The following is a 21,284-nucleotide window of genomic DNA, read 5'->3' as shown; positions in this document are numbered from 1 at the left end:
AACACCTGGGTTTTGTAAAACTACATGTGCAGAACAAGTTCTTTAATGCAAAGCTCTGGGACGAGGCCCCCATCTTCCTTTTTACACTCTGCCTCGCTACCTAAGCACACAACAGACAGGGAAGATGGGCTGGAAGAGATGCATGGCATTGACACACACTTTAGCAGAAGATATCTGATGCAGAGATTGCAAGTTATCCAGTTCAGAGGCATAGCCAGACCTCAAATTTCGGATGGGCCACTGGGCAAACAGGTGGGCACGTAGTCTCCACATTCCCCCCCCCCCCTTGTGCAAATTCTCATGCCCTTGTTGTTGTTTGGTGGGGATCCCCAAATCCCACCAGCTGCAGAGGTGTGAAAATAGCATGTGAGGAAGGGGGAGGCTAGCCCAATGGCAGTAAGCAGACAGTGCCACCTGCTGAAGCAAGTGGGAAAGGGAGCTGCTCTTGTCTCCGGAGGACCCCTGCAGCTGGTGGGACTTGGGGATCCCTACCAACCAATAACGGGCATGAGAATTTTGGGTGGGCAGTCTCACCTGTGGCTATGCCACTGACCCAGTTCCAGGCTGTAGATTTTGGGCCAGTCCTGGATTTCTGGCCACCCATCCTGTTCCATTATGGGTCTTCTGATTTCAATGGGATGTAAGTTTAAAACCAGGATTGTCCCAAAATCTACAGCCTGTTTCCTGGTCTTTGATATGGACATTAAATACACATGACTGTCACCCTGAGTGAGTTCCCCTAGGAGTAGCCTAGTGGTTAGTGCAGTGGGCTTTGATCCTGGGGAACTGAGTTCAATTCCCAGCTCCTTGTGACTCTGGGCAAGTCACTTAACCCTCCATTGTCCCTTAACCCTCCATTGCCCCCTGGTACAAAATAAGTACTGAATATATGTAAACCACTTTGAAAGTAGTTGCAAAAACCTCAGAAAGGTGGTATATCAAGTTCCCCTTATGGGGACAGGCAGGGAGGGTTTAACAGGGTGACAGATCCGTTGGGGGTGGTTTCAGCGGGGCGGGGATCCCATACCTGAATGTTATGTTTTACTGTTGTGATCATGGGGGGTGGGAGTAGTGAGGAACAAAACCAGCTGACAGAGGGCAGACCTGTGGAGACAAGAGGCTGGAGATGGGTGAAGGGAACCACACCTCTGGGAGAGGACAGACAGGGAGGTCTAGTCCTTGGTTCAGACTGGCATCTGGGGAAAAGCCTCTGTCTTGAAAGTGATACAGTAGCCCTGAGTTATGACCACACACTAACTTGAACTTGATGGGGTAATCCAAAACCCCCCCCCCCCAAAAAAAAAAATGAGTCTATTGATGACCACACACTAACTTGATGGGGTAATCCACCCCCCCCCCCAAAATGAGTCAATTGACCTTTTTAATGAATGACCATACACTAACTTGAATTTGGAGTAATCCAACCCCACCCCCCAAAAAAAAAGTCAATTGATGACCACACACTTAACTTGATGGGGTAATCCACCCCCCCCCCCAAAAAAAAAATGAGTCAATTGATGAGCACACACCAACTTGAAGTTGGAGTAATCCACCCCCCCCCCCCCAAAATGAGTCAATTGACCTTTTAATTAATGACCACACACCAATTTGAACTTGATAGAGTAATCCAACCCTCCCCCCCAAATGAGTCAATTGATGACCACACACCAACTTGAACTTGAAATGGGGGAGGGGGGCTCTCTGATATAATCCATTAAAAATGGAGTCAATTGACCTTTCAATTAATGACCACCACACACCAGGTGCGCCGGGCAGGGAAGAGGGGGCTCTTTGCTGCCCGAGGTCACTAGACTACCATGGCACAGGTACAAATCAAAGTAGGGTATACACAAAAAGCAGGAAATATGAGTTATCTTGTTGGGCAGACTGGATGGACCGTGCAGGTCTTTTTCTGCCGTCATCTACTATGTTACCAATTTGAACTTGATATGGGGGGGGGGGGGGTCTCTGGTATAATCCATTAAAAAATGGAGTCAATTGACAAAAGTCCACATAGTGCACCATGCATGTGATAATCAGGTGACCTCATGCTGGTCCGTATGCGAGTGTGTGTATCAGCCCGCGGGCAGAGGGAGCAACTGAGACTGCGCCGAATTATTGAAGGGGCGGGACGTTTTGGAGAACCCCATTTCCCTCAAGCCCCACCCCCGTGCGGTTCGCAAGTGAAGACAGGAGAGCGGCGCGCCGCCCACCAGCACCTCGACGGCGCTCGCGACGAGTCGCGCGGCCGCCGGCGGCTGTCTCGCTCTCCTCTGACGCAACTTCCTGTTTCCGGCAAGGCAGAAGCCAGCAGGAGGAGGACGCTAGCTTATAAGGGACGGGATAGCGACCGGAGAAGAGAGAAAGGTGCGGAGTTGTGGGTGGCTTCACCGGGAGGGAGGTTGAGGGAGCGGTACCGGAACGCGCGTTCAGCTCACTTTGCACCAGTCTGGGCAAACAAATACATAGTAACCTAGTAGATGACGGCAGAAAAAGACCTGCGCGGTCCATCTAGTCTGCACTAGTTCCCCCATTTCCTCCAGGCTGGGCACAGCATGCCCTGTACATCTACACAGGGCTTTTTTTTGAGGGGGTACTCGGGGGTACTGAGTACCGGCACCTTTTCCATTATCTGCTAAAATTGACCCATAGACCCCCGAGTTTTAATGAAAGAGCTCAGGTTCTACAGACCCACTCTGCCTTGTCATAGATTCTGTGAATGGTTGCAAGGGGCCTGGCTATTGTGGGGTGAGTTCCTCAGTGATTACCCCACCCCTAAAGGGTGGCCTAGCATTTGAATACCGGAACCTTTTTTGCTAGAAAAAACGCACTGCATCTACATGACGTGACACTTTTAGCTATGGGACGCCTTGCCCCATTGATAGGATCCTCAGAAGCTTAGCCGAGATTGGGAGGCAGGGCTGGTGTTTGGGTGGCGGGGCTAGTTCTGGGCAACACTTCTACGGTCTGTGTCCTGAAAATGGCACATACAAATCAAGGTAAGGTATACACAAGAAGTAGCACATATGAGTTTATCTTGTTGGGCAGACTAGATGGGCCGTGCAGGTCTTTTTCTGCTGTCATCTGCTATGTTACTATTTGAACGCTCCTACCACTTGCTGAAAGCTGGCTCTTGTAGGCTTTTGGCAGTGATGGCTGCAGAACTGTTGGTTGTTGATCCAACCTGCCTTGTCATATTTATCCCACACTCGATAGGCCTTTCCTTCCTATTACTATCATTTCTATAGCGCTACTAGACGTACGCAGCGCTGTACACCAGAACATGAAAAGAGAGTCCCTGCTCGACAGAGGAGAGCTTACAATCTAATTAGGACAGACAAACAGGACAAATAAGGGAATATTAAAGTTAGGATGATAAAATAAGGCTTCTGAACAAGTGAGTAAGGGTTAGGAGTTAAAAGCAGCATCAAAAAGGTGGGCTTTTAGCTTAGATTTGAAGATGGCCAGAGATGGAGCTTGACGTACTGGCTCAGGAAGTCTATTCCAGGCATATGGTGCAGCAAGATAAAAGGAACGGAGTCTGGATTTAGCAGTGGAGGAGAAGGGTGCAGATAAGAGAGATTTACCCAGTGAGCGGAGTTCCCGGGGAGGAGTGTAGGGAGAGATGAGAGTGGAGAAGTACTGAGGAGCTGCAGAGTGAAGGCACTTATAGGTCAATAAGAGGAGTTTGAACTGTATGCGGAAACGGATAGGAAGCCAGTGAAGTGACTTGAGAGGGCTAATATGAGCATAACGACCCTGGCGGACTTAAAATCAGAGGTTATTTGTGGATGGATGTTGGCCTGTAACTGATACCCCAACCTAAACATAAATCAGCTGTCCCTATGGGGTTTTCCCGTGATTGTGTTGCAGCCACATTTGGCAGTTGATGAAAGCTGCTTTTGTGTGAATAAACTAAATGTCTATTTATATGGACTGTACTGACATGTAGGTGCACAGAATCATGTTCTGGGGGGTCAGCGGCCAATCAAGGTCACAAGTACCAGGCAAGAGCCCTAAAAGTACAATACATTTTAGGTTGTTTATTTAGAAATAAGCAGTGGATTTTCTCCCATTTTTCCTTTAGGAAGCCATCCAAACCATTTTTAAACCCAGTTAAACTAACTGCTTTTACTACCTTCTCTGGCAATGAATTCTAGAGTTTAATTACATGGTGAGTGAAGAAAACTTTTATCCGATTTGTTTTAAATATACTACTTTGTAGCTTCATTGTATGCCCCCCTAGTCCTAATACGCTTGGATTTATAACTGGACTCAGTTGGTGTAACTCCTCATGCCCAATGTTGAGCGTAGATACCAGCACTATGTGCACCCAGTCTGGAATGCCCATTATAGAATAGCGTTCAGGGGGGTCACGTGATGCAGTGAGCGGCAGAAGACGTGCTCTACTCTAGCTGCTCAAAGCCTCGTTCAAAAAGCAACTTAACTGGCGATCCCCGCCCTTGAAAAATCTCCCCCAACTGCGCAAAACAGCTTTCTTAATATATGGACAAGTATATTACGAGATCTCTGATGGCTCAAACGGCGAAAAGTGGAAAGAAAAAGGAAGACAAAACAAGAGCTGTCGAATCCAACATGGCGCCGGTTTCGCCGGCACATTCTCCTTCCAGCCAGAATGGTGAGACGCTCATACCGGAGCTTACGGAGGCAGTTGTGCGGGCATTAGCCCCACAATTTGATCAGTTATCGACACAAATAGCAGGCATAACGGCTGGTGACCTCGGAACTCTCGCGGCGCACGGGTGAGCTGGAAGCCCGGTTGGCAGAGGTGGAGGAGGGGCACCAGGAAGTTCGGGTGAACTAGAACGATTGTCCCGCCTGATACAAGATTATACAGAGAGAATCGAGGACTTGGAGAATAGATCTAGACGAGACAACCTCCGCTTTGTGGGCTTTGCGGAATCCTTATCAGAAGCCAATTTGAAAACTACTCTTGAAACTTGGTTGCAAGCGAACTTTCCCGAAGCAGGAGAGGGGAGGCAAATACGTCTTGAGCGGGCCCACCGCGTGGGACCTAGACCAGCAAGAGAACAGCGCCCTAGGGTGATCATAGCAAAGTTTCACGACTATTCACAAAAAGCAGCCGTTTTGCGGGCATATAAAGGATGCAGAGACTCCACTAAGTATGATGGCGCAGTCATCCGTGTTTTCCAGGATTACTCCGCGGCCTTGTCAATGCAGCGGCGGGCGTTTTCGACAGTTTGCACGAGTCTGGTGGAGAAGAAACACAGATTTATGTTACAATACCCAGCGACTTTAAAAATCATGGATAATGGAGTCTGGAAAGCCTTTAATAAACCAGAAGTAGCCGTGGAATGGCTGAATAAGCAGGTAGCAGGGCCAGCAGACTGATTAAAACAGCTTTACTGAGAGATCATCATGAAAGGCTGGAGGTGATTAAAACACCTGTTGGATTACAATTATCGAGATTGACAGGTTGGCTGTTTGGAATTTTGTTGATCACTTGGTTTGTGGGTTCGAGTGGCCCAGTTGTTAAGAAGAATGGACGCAAGATGTAAAACTGGCGGCACCCAGATGCTGGAGAGCCAATCCTAAGACTGGAACGATGATAAGTGAACTAGAGTCATTTGGCTCGCAAGTGCTCTAAGCTTTATGAGAGATGTATAACCCGGTTGTTTGGGGTGGAGGGAAGTTCAGAAATTTGTTGATATTAATAAAAATGACGGAGAACGAGGCTTTGCTGGCACCTATTGACCCCTCACCGGACGCGGCTAATTTAGGTTGCGTCTGGTGACGTAGGCCCAGGTGCGACTAAATGGGGAATAGAGTAGGGAAGAGGGTAGGTCTAAGGGGGGAGGGTAGGGATGTCATGGGAGAGCAGGGTAGAATTGAGATAAGATTTGCATGGTGGGGGGGGGGGGGGGGGAGGGGGGAAGGGAGAAGCACAAAACTAGATACTGTTTAGTTGGATTATGGAGTCCTGTCGATTGGAGCAAATGTATCTTTACAGCAAGGACCTGGAAAAGTACAAAGCTTGGGTGAAACCTGCTGCAATGCTGAGGCGGATAGGAATGGGAAGTTACTGGGAAATGACTGTAGGCCACCTCTGTTACACAAACTAGGCTGCTGGGTGGGGGCTGGGCACCCGGGAGCTCTAAGAATATGGAAATTGTCTAATTTATGTTACCAAGTTTACTTAAAGGATGGCTAGGCCACCAACCCCCCGATTGATTTCATGGAATGTATCGGGTATCTCCTCCCCAGTAAAACGCACAAAGATTTTGACAGCGTTGCAGCGCCACAAAGCTGGAATAGCATGCCTTCAGGAAACTAAATTAACGGACGTTGAGCACCAAAAGCTTAGACAACGTTGGGTGGGAGAATGTTATTTTGCATCTTCGGGCAGCAAAAAAGGAGGGGTGGCAATTTTAATTCATAAAAATATGCAATGCACATCAAAGTTAATTTGTAAAGATAGAGAGGGCAGATATATACTTTTACAGCTAAACATAATGGGACAAGAAGTTTTCCTACTTAATGTTTATGGCCCAAATGTATATGACCATTCCTTTTTCCAACACCCTGGTTCGGCTAGGAATCCAATATGGTCATACCCCATGGATAGTGGCAGGAGACTTTAATCAAGTCATGGATGGGCTCCAAGACCGCTCTGGACCGCAAACAAGCTCAATGTTGGGAGGGGGTAAAGGATTGGGTATTTGAGTACCGCTTTAGATCTTATAGACCCATGGAGGTTAACCCACCCTACATCTAAAGACTATACGCATTTATCCAGAGCACATAGCTCATGGTCGAGAATAGACTATATATTAATATCCTCAGTCTTGTTTTCCTCAAGTACCATGTGCAGAGATAGGAGTAATGGAAATCTCAGATCATGCAATGATTTGGATTGAACTGGAAGTGGGAGCAACTAGTTTACGTCATCAAGTTTGGAGGTTCCGGATATCTGGCAGAGGACGCGGACTTCCAGATTACTTGAAACAAAGATGGTCTTATTTCCTTGACACGAATGGGGCCATGCGGGGGAAGCTAGATTGTTCTGGGAGACCTCCAAAGCAGTGATTCGTGGGGATATAATCGCTTATATGTGTGCTCGTTCAAAGAGATTGGCAAAGGGAGTGAAACAATTGGAAGTAGCGTATCAAGCAGCGAAACGGGCACACATAGCACGCCCCTCGAAAGAGTCCAGGAGGTTATGCTGGCCTCTCTGGCAGCCCTTAATACAATGATCCATGAGAGAACAAAGAAACAATTTTTTTATAGATCTTTCTCTTTCCACAAAACTGGTAATAAATCTGGGAAATTGTTGGCCCGCCTTAATAAGACCTGGGGGGGAAATAGGTTTATACCAACACTTCGAGATGCAGAGGGTAGACAAATAAACAACCCAGAGGAAGTAGTCAGATTATTGGAACAATATTATGCAAAACCTATACAAAGCCCCGGAGGCGCCACTCGGTCCGTCCATAACAGATTACTTGGCAGACTCTGGAATGCCACGTCTGAACCCTGAAGTGCTAGAACAATTAATATGCCTATCAGGGCCAAGGAGCTGCAAAGAGTAGTGAAATCATTAAAACATGGGTCAGCTCCGGGTCCGGATGGATTTGGGTGCTGAGTACTATCAATTGCTTTTCCACAAGTGGTGGCCCGCTTCTTGATTTTTTTGAGGAGTCCATTGAATGTGGGGGATTTAGGCGAGAGTCTAATGAAGCCTTGATAACCCTAATTCCAAAGAGGGCAAACCACCAGAAAATCCAGGTTCATATAGACCTATATCTCTTATAAATGTTGATTTAAAGATCTTAGCGAAGATCATCTCGGAACGCTTATCCCCTCTAATACCAAATTAGTGGGAGAGGGTCAAGTGGGGTTGTGTGCGGGGTAGACACCCTTGTCACAATGTCAGGAAGGCCTGTTTAGCCATTGCACAGAGTCTTACCAAGAACGAACCTTTGCTGCTAGTTAGCTTAGATGCCGAAAAGGCTTTGACAAGGTGAGTATGGGATTACCTTTTTTTCTGTCCTTGATTATATTGGCCTCCGAGGGTGGATATTTAATGCTATTGTAACGCTATACACTAATCCAAAAGCGTCATTATTGATTAATGGTATGAAATCAAACCCCTTTACAATAGCATGTGGCACGAGACAGGGTTGCCCCCTCTCACCACTCTTATTTTTGTTTATACCTTGAACCATTGTTATGCACTATTCAAAGGGACCCAGATGTACAGGGGATTAAATTACACTCGCGGGAGCTCAAAACTTTAGCTTTGCAGATGATATATTAGTAACTATAACAAACCCAATCCTCTCTCCTGTATTTATTTGGAATTCTGGAGGAGTTGGCTTCTACTCGGGCCTTGCCCTGAATAGTGAGTAAGTCTATGGCTCTGCCAGTCCAGACACGGATACGTTCGACCTGGGAGGGGGCAGTTCCATTAACATGGGCAGAGGATAATTGAAATATCTTGGCATACTGGCTGACAGCCGATCTGAACACCCTTTATAGCCAAAACATAGAACCCCTTAAACTGAAAACTAGACAGACTTGCAACATGGACGACTTTACCCCTATCCTTGATGGGGCGGATAGCCCTCTATAACATGATTCTGGTCCCAAAATGGTTTATGTATTGCAAGTGCTTCCTTTGTTTCTTAAACATAAGGAGTATCAGACGGTGACGAGGGTAATGACCAAATATTTATGGCAGGGGAAGAGACCAAGGTTACCAGTTTCTAAATTATATCTCTCTAGAGCTAAGGGGGGGATTGGGACTCTTAATCTAAAGGTTATTCTCTGTGGCTAGTATATGCGCCCCTCTCTGATTGGTTTCGGTGGCACTAGTTTCTTTTCGTGTACTAGTATAGAGACCATGGTGTTCTCCCCCCGACATTTTAGTGCATGGCTACATGCTACGCCAGGGGCAGTAAATACACCCCGTATTTCACATCAGTGGTGTCTCCATTAAGACAAACCTGGCGTTGGCTGGGCCGTAAATTTGTTTTTTCTACAACTTGCACTCCACTATTGCCGATAAGAGGCAACCAACCACTTCCCCGGGGAGCTCGGCTAAACTTTTCCTAGAATGGGAAACACGGGGGATTAGCTATATACATCACTTATACTCAGAAGAGGGTATTTAAAAACTACTGAAGAATTAGACAGAGAATTTGGTATACTTAGAAAAGATTTTTTTGCCTCCTTCCAACTAAGACATTATTTACGATCTATTCCACCCGCACATTTGAGTCCCCAAATATGGAGCCGACTGATGTCTCTTTAGCTTTGGATGCTCAAGGGTCTGTCCCTTTAAAATATTACCATTTCGGAAACTACGTGAGCAATTAGGTGAGATTGATTACGAACAATTGGCAATGCAATGGAAATAAAGACCTACCAGTGCAACGTTAAATCTGATCACTTGAAGGCATGCTTTCTGGACTTAACCAAAATCTCTGAAAGCGTGGCGCTGCAAGAAACGGCCTATAAATTCCTGTCTCGAATGTTTTTTTCTCCACATAGAGCATGGAGGGCGCATGTAGGTCAGGAAGATAGATGTAAGAAGTGTGGTCACTCTCCAGCGGGGCTGGGCCACATGTTCTGGGCTTGTCCCCGAATAGCCAGATTTTGGGCGCAAGTGTGTTGTCATGTGTCGGAAATGTGGAGGGTTACATGGCGGAAAAAGCCTCAGCTACTATTCCATAAATTTCACTTGGTACAAAGACCACCTATAGGGTTGCGCCCGTTTCTTAAAAAAACGGTTTTACTGGGTAAGAAGGTTATCTTGCAATTATGGATAACGCCAGACTCACCAACCCTGTCTCAATGGCGAGCGAGAATGATTTTTTTGTGCTCTTTGGAACGAAGAGCGGTGGGCGACCTGGCCTCACCCAGAGGAGAGTCTTTCTGCCAAACATGGGCCCCTTTTTGGGACTCATTAACAGAGGTGGCTAGAAGTAGGATTTTGAATTCTTAAAGGTTGAATGGAGGTGTTTTCCATGGCGTGGTAACAGAGGGAAATGATGTAAGAGAAAAAGTAAAAATTAATGAGGTGCTTGTCTAGAATCCTCGAAGCCCTAGAGATTAAGAATTTTAAAAGGAAATGACCTCTGGAAGCTAACCGACATGGCCTGATTTGGCAGCACTGGCAGGTTTTGTAAATCAGACATAAGTTTTGTGTGTGATAGCTCCATAAGAGGCTAAGCTAGATAGTGACTCTTTGCCTCCGTATCCATAATTGCTCTTTAGAGACGGGAGGGACGGGAGGGAGGGGAGGGGGAAGATGGGGGGAAAAGGGAGATTCAAAGTAAAGAGAAAACTGGCGAAACTGTTGGAGGCTATTAATTGTATGTTTTGTAGTTAATATTCTTAAAATGTATTTTGACTATAGCCCTACAAACTGTACTATTTTGTCTTTTAATAAACACATTTAAACATAGAATAGCGTTCAGTGACATTTTTTCAGCTATTTGCTGCCCATAGGTTATCTCGTAACCACACCATCTCCAAATGACATCACACAATGTGATACCTGCAAGAGAGCATTCTCTGGAGTAGCCCCCACACTCTGGAATGCACTCCCTGAAATGCTCCGCTTAACACAAGACTATCTCTACTTCAGGAAGCAAGTGAATTTTGGCTCTTCAACCAGGCCCCTTTAATGGAAGTTACTAACTTGCTAGTCTCTCTCTCTCTCTCTCACACATACAAGCTGCACATACTATAGCAGGACATGTTCACCCACTCTTACCCTAGCCAAGATCATGTTTGAGCTTCTTTTTTAATCTCATTTGCTAGTTCCTTATTTTCTTACTCTATCTTATCTGTCTATCTAGCTTATTTTCGAAAAAGATCGCCGGCCATCTTCCGACACAAATCGGGAGATGGCCGGCGATCTCCTGAACCTGGCCAAATCGTTATCGAAAGCCGATTTTGGCTGGCGCCAACTGCTTTCCGTTGTGGAGCCGGCCAAACCTCAAGGCAGGGTACAGAAGGCGGGATGGGGTGGGGCGGGGTTACAAGATGGCCGGCTGCCCCCGATAATGGAAAAAGATGGCCGGCTTGGATGAGCGTTTCGATGGCTGCACTTGGTCCATTTATTTTTAGGACCAAGTGTCAAAAAAGTGTGTCAGTTGACCAGATGACCACTGGAGGGAATCGGGGATCACCTCCCCTTACTCCCCCAGTGGTCACTAACCCCCTCCCACCCAAAACAATGCCTGAAATGTCATACCCAGCTCCCTGACAGCAGTATGGAGGGCCCTGGAGCAGTATTTAGTGGGTGCAGTGCACTTCAGGCAGGTGGACCCAGGCCCATCCCCCCCCCCCCCCCCCCCCATTTGTGGTGGTAAATGTTGAGCCCTCCAAAACCTCCCAAAACCCACTGTACCCTTCACCCCTTAGGGCTATGGTAGTGGTATAGAGTTGTGGGTAGTGGGTTTTGGGGGGCTCAGTACCCAAGGTAAGGGAGGTATGCACCTGGGAGCAATTTGTGCCCTAGGGTGCCCGGTTGGTGTCCTGGCATGTCAGGGGGGCCAGTGCACTACAAATGCTGGCTCTTCCCATGACCAAAAGGCTTCCATTTTGCCGGGTTTGAGATGGCTGGGCCCGGTTTCCATTATGGCCGACAACCGAAGCTGGCCATCTCTAAACCCGGTGATCTCAACATTTGACCTAAATGTTGAGATGTAGCCGGCGCCAACCTTATTATCGAAGGAAAAGATGGCCGGCCATCTTTTTCGATAATACCGTTGGCCCCGCCCACTTATGGCGCCGGCCAGCTATTTATTTGGCTGGCGCTGTTCGATTATGCCCCTCCACATGTTCTATCTTTATTTACACCTTATGCTGTCTATTAAAATGTTTTATACTATGTTTATACTATGCCATACTCTAGGCGGTAAATAAATCCTCATGAGTACACACAGATTTACACCTTCTTTGGAGCAGGTATCAATCTATATGACAGAATCTGAGTGCTATTAAGGATAGTTCTGACAGCTGATTTCAAAAGCACATGGGTGCCAATGATACCTTTATAAAACAGGTAGTTTTCTGGACAGTAGTTCTAAGAATCTGAACAAGAACCTCACCCTACTTTACCCTAGCAAAGGGTGGTTGACCCATGGGGTTGAGGGATGGAGGATATTGAAACGCTAGAACATCAGTACAGATGGCAATTTATCATTTTCTGTTGCAGTCATGCGTCTTACCATGCTTCTTGCCATGACAGCTAAGCCCAAGCTGCCTCCTGATTATCGTTATGGCATGAACCGGCCCTGGACCACGGCAGCTAAGAAGAGAAATCCACCTGGGATTAAACGCAGAAAAGTGTTTGTGGAGCCCCTAAGCGAGGATGACTGGAAGGTGTTTCGTGGCGATACAGTGAGTGGTGCAGGAATAGCAGGGGCACGTGAGCTACCACGCGTGCCAGAAATCTCATGATCACTGGAAACATTGTAATACTAGTAAAAAAGGCCCGTTTCTGACACAAATGAAACGGGCGCTAGCAAGGTTTTCCTTGGAGTGTGTATGTGAGAGTGACTGTGTGTGAGAGAGAGAGAGTGAATGTGTGTGTGAGAGAGAGAGAGTGAGTCTGGGTGCGAGTGTGTCTGTGAGAGAGAGTGTGTACAAGTGTGTATGTGAGAGACAGTGTGTGAGAGAGAGTGTGTTTCACACAGATACAGTGTGTGCAAGAGAGTCAGAGAGTGTGTGTGAGACACAGACTCTGTGAGACTGAGTGTATGAGACCAAGAGAGTGTGTGAGTGACTGTGTGACACAGAGAGAGTGAATGTGATACAGTGTGAGACATAGAGTGTGTGAGAGTGAGAGATAGAAAGACATTGACTGTGAGAGAGTATGTGAGAGAGGAGTGTGTGTGTGACAGAGATACCTCCCCCCCCCCCCCCCCCCTCTGGTGTCAGGCCCCCTTCTCTGTCTGGTGTCTGAGCGTTACTGTGCAGGACGCTGAGCTCTGGCTGTGCTTCAAGGAACTGACCAATCCTATTTAATAGAATGCACCTCCAACATTCTGAAGCTGAGAAACCTCGTGTGGTTGGTCGCTTCTGCTTGTGATGAACCCGGAAGTACGTGATGTCAATTCAGGAGATGGATACAGAGAGCAGGAATGCCTCAGCCATGCAGTCAGCTTCAGAATGTTGGAGGTGCCTTTTATTATATAGGAAAGGAACTGACCAATCCTATTTAATAGAATGCACCTCCAACATTCTGAAGCCGAGAAACCTCGTGTGGTTGGTCACTTCTGCTTGTGACGAACCCGGAAGTACGTGATGTCAATTCAGGAGATGGATACAGAGAGCAGGAATGCCTCAGCCATGCAGTCAGCTTCAGAATGTTGGAGGTGCCTTTTATTATATAGGATAGTGAATGACAGTGGATTACAGCTAAAATGGCCTATTCAGACTGCAATATATATGAGCAGACTGAATAGGCTGTTCAGTCTGTGGACAGTGTTTATTTTGCGATAAACAGCTGTTTTAACTCTCGGCAGTTCCTGGGATATTTGTTCCATTTTAGTCTATTGAGCTCACAAGGAGCAACTAGTGTTGTGATTTGCATGCACTGCCTCCTTGGTATGACTCATGCATATTCATTGTGGATATCCTGAAAACCTGATGGGACTGGGTTGAGAAGCGCTGATCTAGAGGACCCTCAGAAAAAGATCAGAGATCCCAAGGATAGAAATAGTAGTCGCCAGGTGTTATGTAGTATTCTTTGGCATTACACTGTTGATATATTTTACTCTTTTGGTATTTGCATTACCAAGGATACTGTTTTTTTAAAGACTGCTGCCCCTGCGCCAAAATGCGGATGTGTTGAGTCTGACTAATAAAATTGCTTTTTACCTTTCAGTTGGAATTATATTGTTTTGTTTTGTTACATTTGCACCCCGCGCTTTCCCACTCATGGCAGGCTCAATGCGGCTTACATGGGGCAATGGAGGGTTAAGTGACTTGCCCAGAGTCACAAGGAGCTGCCTGTGCCTGAAGCGGGATTCAAACTCAGTTCCTCAGGACCAAAGTCCACCACCCTAACCACTAGGCCACTCCTCCACTGTTGCTACTATTTGAGATTCTACATGGAATGTTGCTATTCCACTAGCAACATTCCATGTAGAAGTCGGCCCTTGCAGATCACCAATGTGGCCGCGCAGGCTTCTGCTTCTGTGAGTCCGATGTCCTGCAGGACGTCAGACTCGCAAAAACAGAAGCCTGCGCAGTCTTCTAGTGGAATAGCAACATTCCATGTAGAATCTCCAATAGTATCTATTTTATTTTTTTACATTTGTATCCCGCGCTTTCCCACTCATGGCAGGCTCAATGCAGCTTACATGGGGCAATGGAGGGTTAAGTGACTTGCCCAGAGTCACAAGGAGCTGCCTGTGCTTGAAGCGGGAATCGAACTCAGTTCCCCAGGACCAGAGTCCACCACCCTAACCACTAGGCCACTCCTCTTTCCCTACAGTGATTGATTTAGCTAATTAGTGATCTGTAGCGCCTTTCATCTCATCCCTGTTTGTTACCTTCCTGCCTTGTTCCTTCCCTTTTTGTAACTATTTTCTCTTTTTTTTTGTTTTGTTTTGTTGCATTATATTCTAATGCCCATTCTTCAGCTTTAGAATCATAGCAGTGTTTTCGTCTAACTGTAAGTCTTTTGCATCCTTTAGACAAGGTCTAGTAAGCTGCTTCTAGAACACAGCAATTGCATATTTTGCCGATAAGTACATCTGTAACAGGCTGCGTCATTCTCTGTCTCTCTCTCTCTCTTTGAATATACAGGAATAACATGTATAGAATGTTTGTACGTTTGGGAAGCTCGCCAGGAGCCCTTGGCCTGGATTGGCCGCTGTCGTGGACAGGATGCTGGGCTCGATGGACCCTTGGTCTTTTCCCAGTGTGGCATTACTTATGTAGTTATTGAATATGTTCCTTCTTTCCTGTGATTATTGTATGTCATTCACCTAGCAGCACATTTATAGTCGTAGAACAGTGAGGCCCATGTAAGGCTATTATGTCAAAAAACCCCTAAAAACGTTTCTTCAGGTGATTTGCCCCGATATTGGCTCTGTACAGGTCAAAGTGTTTTATGCCTGCGCAGGGCTGATTGACACAAGCGGTTCCCTCAGCATGGACTTGGCATCACTGATTCTGCAGTGACATTTGACCTCTTGTTGTTTTTTTCAGGTAGAAATCCTGATTGGGAAAGACAAGGGAAAGCAAGGAAGATTGTCCAGATTATCGAAGCCCGCAACTGGGTCGTTCTGGGAGGCTTAAATACGGTAAGGAGAGCGTGAAGCGGAGCCGCTCACTGCTATTTGCCAAGTATGGGTTCAATTTGTCGGTTCTGCCCCTACGGCTTGAGAAATCAGACCGTTTGTGTAGTTCTCCTGTATAGAAGGGTGTGCCTGGGTTGCAGCATGTGACTGGGGACACGAAAGGAATACAAAGGCACCCGCATGGCTATCAGAGGGAAACTTTGGCTACTCCTGGTGTTTTGACCTATCCCAGGGCATTGTGGAATTTGTATTTGTGGATTCTTCTGTTGCAGTCTCATAGCTACCAGAACACATCTCAGGCATGCCAAGATGGTCCAACCTTGCTTCAACGTTTTAGTAAAAGAGTGTCTTTTAAATGAGGAAAACATATTGAGGGGGAGGGGGGGAATAATGGAGGATTTGATCATAGTGGACTGCGGGATTTTCTCTCTGTTGTTTCTGTAGCAGTGGTGGAAAGGGAGACTGCAGCTCATATAGAGAGGGACCAGTCTTCAAATTTTGCCTCCTCCAGCCTCATAAAAACCAGTGGGGGGGGGGGGGGGGCAAAGGAAGAGAGATTTCTTTAGGGGCACATTAGTCTGAAAATGTGGTTTCCTTATCTTGCTTTACCTTTTTAATGTTTTTTTGGCGCATGTAAATCTTTTAATGTTAGTGTGAAACTGTCTTTTCATCCAGCACTACCGTTACATCGGTAAAGTAGGGGACTATCGAGGGACGTACATTGCCAGCGAGGCTCCACTGCTTCTGAACCAGATTTCACTGGTTGACCCTGCAGACAGGTACATTTTTGGTTCTTCTGTGTGTAACGGTGCCCAGGGCTTGGGTACTAGGGACACAGCTTGCTGTATGTGACAGCCAGTTGCTGCTGTTTCTTAATTGAAAATACAAGAGGGTGTAGCTGAGGCAAGATCACTGCAGGCAAAACTCTGGCGGTGAAATACACAGAGACGTGATTCTGGAGCAATCCTGAGACATGAATTTAGTACCTTATGGAAGTCACGTTGGGTCCCTTATACTAAAGGGTATTAGATTCTGGCGTGTCCTGCACGCTAGTCCCAGATTCAACGCAGCAGCATTTAGGGTTTTTTTTCATTTTTAATTTTTTTGCAGGTCCCATGCTAATCTTTCCATTAGGGCATGGGACCTGCAAAAAATGAATGTGAGAACATTTAGGGCTTCCTGTTCGGAAGGCACTAAGGGCAGCCATTTTAACTCAGCGCTACCCATCTAGTGTGAGCTAATGTGAACATGCTAGCTGGTAAAGCTTCAGCGCCCGTTCTCCGCCTATGACGTGGAAAAGGAGGATATTACCTCAAAATGCTTTAACCTGTTTTGCTGTAAGCATTTTCTCACATGTCAAATGCTTAACACCCTGTAGCAAAAGGGCCTCTTGGTCTCCTTGCATATCTGTGGTTGCATCTTCTAACTTTGTCTTTTTTGCGAGACAAACCAGATGGGACAGTTTGGACCACTGAGTTTTATATTTTTTCAAAATGATTGTTATGGGCCTTATTCTATAAAGGTTATTGCAAAGGTAGGCGACGGCAGGAGGGGGGGTCAAGAGGGTCGTCGGCAGGGGGGACCCGCCAGCAAAGGTAGGCGGAGGAGGGGCTAAAATGTGCCCCCTCACCTCAGGCTCTGGACCCCCCCTCCCGCTGAAGTCTGGCTACGCCCCTGCTGCTAAGTGCTATTCCGCTCCAAGCTGGGGGCTGTTATAGACTAGTGCTTGGCGCCGGGATCCCAGCAATTGAACCCTGGTGTAAAAAGCCCCGTTGCCTGAATTAGGCCCAGATCCTCCGAAAACTGTGCACGAAATCTAGAACCACCCGTGCCCCTCCCCCTTTCCGGATCTGCATGGAAATTTACGTCTTTTAAAGACACGTGTGTAAATTCCAATTATAGGCGCTAAAGCGCTTACAATGTTTGGCACGGTGCCAAAAAGGCAGGGATTAACCCTAGGCAAACAAGCATGATGGGCCCTCCTTGCCTTCATAATATAAGTGCATTTTAAAGCGCTTACAAATTTTTTTTTTTGGGGGGGGGGGGCGCTCTGCATGGTTCTGACTGCAGGTAAGAAACGTTGCTTCCCGACTTCTGCTGCCACGAGGTGGGGGAGGATAGACAGACTTCTGTGAAGGGTTAGTCTGGTCCGTCTGTCGTCCCCCCCTCCCAGTCGCTCAGGTTAATTCTTCCATGGAGCCATTAGCACATTTGGTAGGGCCTTTCCTAATCATTTGGGCCCCAGACATGTGCCTATTTTCCGTATGCCCTGAGTGCCAAACATCTATCTGAGTGCTTTTTGAATATGACCATAAATATTTTTTTATTATTTAGTTATTTAAAAATGTTTTATTGTACTTGATCCATCATTCTCAGCTGATTGCATAACTGCATACACAATCTAAAAACAAATAAAACAACAAAGGACAATTCAAAATATTTAACAAATCAAAAGTCCTGAAGCAATTATTAGCATGCCATGCATTACCCCAGCTGTAGGCTAATAGCTCTGAAAATTGTTGTGTAAATATCTTAAGCACTGTCTGTAATGCAAAAGCATTTTGTGCCCCTCCTTGGTCTCGGGGTGGAAACTGAAACTTGGCTGCACATCCCCATTCTAGTGTTCATCTAGCTGTTCAAGTGAATGTCCTGGAAATTTGAAAGCAAACTGAAAGATTGTGGGAATTTCTGTTCAACCCAGGAAGCCCACAGAGGTGGAATGGCGCTACACAGAGGAGGGTGAGAAGGTCAGGGTGTCGACACGGACTGGCAGGATAATCCCTAAACCCTTGTTCCAGAGAGTGGATGGCATCATCCCCGAGCAGGAAAGGTGATGTGTTGTTTGAGGTTTTAACCAATAAACGCTGATAAAACACCCCCATTGCCCCCCAAAAAGGTTTACTGGAGAACCCCACCAAAACACACACACTTCCCATCTGCCCTACTCTGGGGCCATCTGCCTTCTCTTCTCTAAGTGCTCTCTCATTCTCCACCTCAGTTCTTCTCTTGCTTTTTCCATGCTGACAACCCCTGAGCAAGGGTGAAAGGGTTTAAGAATGAGGTAAAGGGGAAATTTTGTACTTTTCCCTCTGATGGATGGATGGAGGGAGATGGAGAGAGTGAGATTGGGGGAAGATTGGCTGATTGTGGAAGAAGGGAGAGTGGTGGAGATGGGCTCTTAAAGGGAGAGAGAGGGTTGGGGATGGGCTGATGGTGGAGGGAGAGGGAATGGTAACATAGTAGATGACGGCAGAAAAAGACCCGCATGGTCCATCCAGTCTGCCCAACAAGATAAACTCATGTGTATACCTTACCTTGATTTGTACCTGTCCTTTTCAGGGCACAGACCGTATAAGTCTGCCCAGCACTATCTTTGCCTCCCCACCACCAACCCCCCTTCCCCCCACCGGCTCCACCACCCAATTTCGGCTAAGCTTCTGAGGATCCCTTCCTTCTGAACAGGATTCTTTGTTTATCCCACGCACATTTGAATTCTGTTACCGTTTTCATCTCCACCACCTCCTGCGGGAGGGCATTCCAAGCATCCACCACCCTCTCTGTGAAAAAATACTTCCTGACATCTTTCCTGAGTCTGCCCCCCTTCAATCTCATTTCATGTCCTCTCGTTCTACCTCCTTCCCCTCTCCGGAAAAGGTTCGTTTGCAGATTAATACCTTTCAAATATTTGACCGTCTGTATCATATCACCCCTGTTCCTCCTTTCCTCCAGGGTGTACATGTTCAGTAGTAGTAGTGATCATAGGCTGATGGTGGAGGAACTGGCAGGGGAGTGGGGGGAAATACAAAGAAAGAAACTAGTGTGTTTCAGAGTATTTATTTATGATGATTGTATCCCACGTTATCCAGAGCAAGTGTGGCTCACATTAAACTGACAAGTTCAGATTACATTACATTAAATATACATTCAAAGTTCATGATAGTACAGTGCAATGAGAATAATATAGTAGAATTAACAAGTATACTTGCGTTTATTGGAAGCCAGTGTAACTTTAACAATAAAGGGGTCACTTTGCAGTGTCAGTAGTGACATTTTTAATCTTGCATAAATGGCATTACAGTAGTCAAATTTAGATACTACTACTTAACATTTCTAGAGCGCTACTAGGGTTACGCAGCGCTGTACAATTTAACAAAGAGAGAGACAGTCCCTGCTCAAAGAGCTTACAATCTAATAGACAAGTGAACGGTCGGTCCGATAGGGGCAGTCAAATTGGGGCAGTCTGGATTCACTAACGGTAAGGGTTAGGTGCCGAACGCAGCATTAAAGATAGTACTAGTGATTGAGTTACGGATCTAAAAATTGAGCTTGGAAAGTATGGTCTCAGTATTTTTAGTTTCCATAGTGAATTGAAGGTAACGGACACTATTTTAAGTATCTGAGGTTCAAACGATTATCAGTTATTACACCTAGAATTTTCATGGTGGTTTCTAAAGGGTAGATTATGTTATCAGCGACAAAATGATTTGTACTGGATGGTGAGGATTTGTTAGTATTAGAAATTTATTTTTTCTCTGTTTAGTTTCAATTTGAAATTATTGGCCCAGATCTAATCCAGATTTGATTTTTGTGGTAATTTCTGTGATACATATAATGGTCTATGTACCTACATACATACCAGCAACTGATGGTTCACCTGCGTGCTGCAGTAGGAAGGCCTGTGTCGCTCCTTACTTAGACCCACAGATAACCAGCCGCCTCCTCCCCCTCCCCCTAAATAATACGCTCCATTTTCTCCTAGTATAACACTGAGCTAGATCTGTAGAAGCTGAAGCAGTCACTTTGTGTCGAGGTTATTTTTGTAATTGCAGTGTGCATTGCCAAATAATTTACAACAGATTTAGGTATAAAATAACAGGAACATAATTATTGGCAAAACAAAGTAATCCCAGTCATTGGAAGCCAAAAGGGTCATCTCGCGAAGGACCTCCCTCTAATTTTCCTTGGGTGGCATTCAGTAATTTTGGAACAGATAGGCCTGACCGCTCTCCACAAGCCTACAGCAGAAGGCAGATTATTTACAGCTCCATCAGTGTACACAGCACCGGTCAGTCTCAGAGCTGTAGTTATTCAAAAAATGCAGTCAGCGTCTACGGTGGTGTACTGAGCGAAGCCATTGTCACTTTAATTAGGGGAACAGGTGACCAGGGAACATCATCTCCGACAATTATCTGTTGACCTAGACACAAATATAGAGAAACATGTTATGGACATAGTTAGGTTGTAGATGCATGCTCTGAGACTTGCCCTGCTTCGTTTCTGCCCCTCTGTCGTGGGGCTTATCTTTACTCCACACATCTCACTTCATTGTGGTGGTGTTGAGCTGCTAGTCTCACTTTCCTGTAGGTCCCTCCCATCTGCTTCTCCAGGTAGTGGTCATTTATTGACTCCCCGATGTCCCTTTCTTGCCAATTTCGACTCCTGGCTTTCCTTCTTTCTCAGGAACTTTAACATTCATGTTCATGACCACGCTGACCCTTATGCCTGTAAGTTTCTCGCTTTAACATCCTCATTCAATCTTTAGCTGTGCTGCACTCTCTCATTTCTCCATCTCAGTTCTCTCTCTCTGATCATCATGATGTTTCATATTTAATCCCCCTCAATCTCATCCAAGTCTGTCAATGAGTTGTCTCTTCCTATAATACAATTTTTCATCTGTTCTGGACATTCTCTCTCCTCCCTTGCCCTGTTCTGTAAGGCATACAAAACCCCAGCCTTGGCTAACCTCCAGGGTATGCTACCTACATTCCTGTGTTTAGCCTTTGGCTAAAAACTTGTGTCCATGCTGACTACTTCCATTTCAAATCCTTGCTGACCTTCCAGTCTGCTCTGACACTTGTTAAACTCTTGCATCCAAGCCTCTCCATCTCTTTGCCACATTGAACTCCCTCCTCAAATGCCTCCCACCTCCATTCCTCCCTTCACTTTCTACTATGGCCGAGAATTTCCATGACAAGC

At 46.2% G+C, this 21,284-nt stretch overlaps 1 protein-coding gene across 1 annotated transcript in view; it reads left to right on the top strand.

Annotated features, from left to right (window-relative positions):
• The first annotated feature begins 2,260 nt into the window (after positions 1-2,260).
• The window catches only part of LOC115458398 (probable 39S ribosomal protein L24, mitochondrial), a 116,392-nt gene continuing 97,368 nt past the window's right edge, over positions 2,261-21,284 (top strand). Inside the window, exons 1-2 of the mRNA XM_030188338.1 lie at positions 2,261-2,367; positions 12,212-12,396. Of these exons, the coding sequence (XP_030044198.1) occupies positions 12,214-12,396 (183 nt within the window). The 5' untranslated portion in view covers positions 2,261-2,367; positions 12,212-12,213. The remainder of the gene's footprint in view (positions 2,368-12,211; positions 12,397-21,284) is intronic.

The sequence above is a fragment of the Microcaecilia unicolor genome, chromosome 14, assembly GCF_901765095.1.
Source record: "Microcaecilia unicolor chromosome 14, aMicUni1.1, whole genome shotgun sequence".
NCBI lineage: Eukaryota > Metazoa > Chordata > Amphibia > Gymnophiona > Siphonopidae > Microcaecilia > Microcaecilia unicolor.
This window is presented reverse-complemented; position numbering and strand designations above follow the sequence as displayed.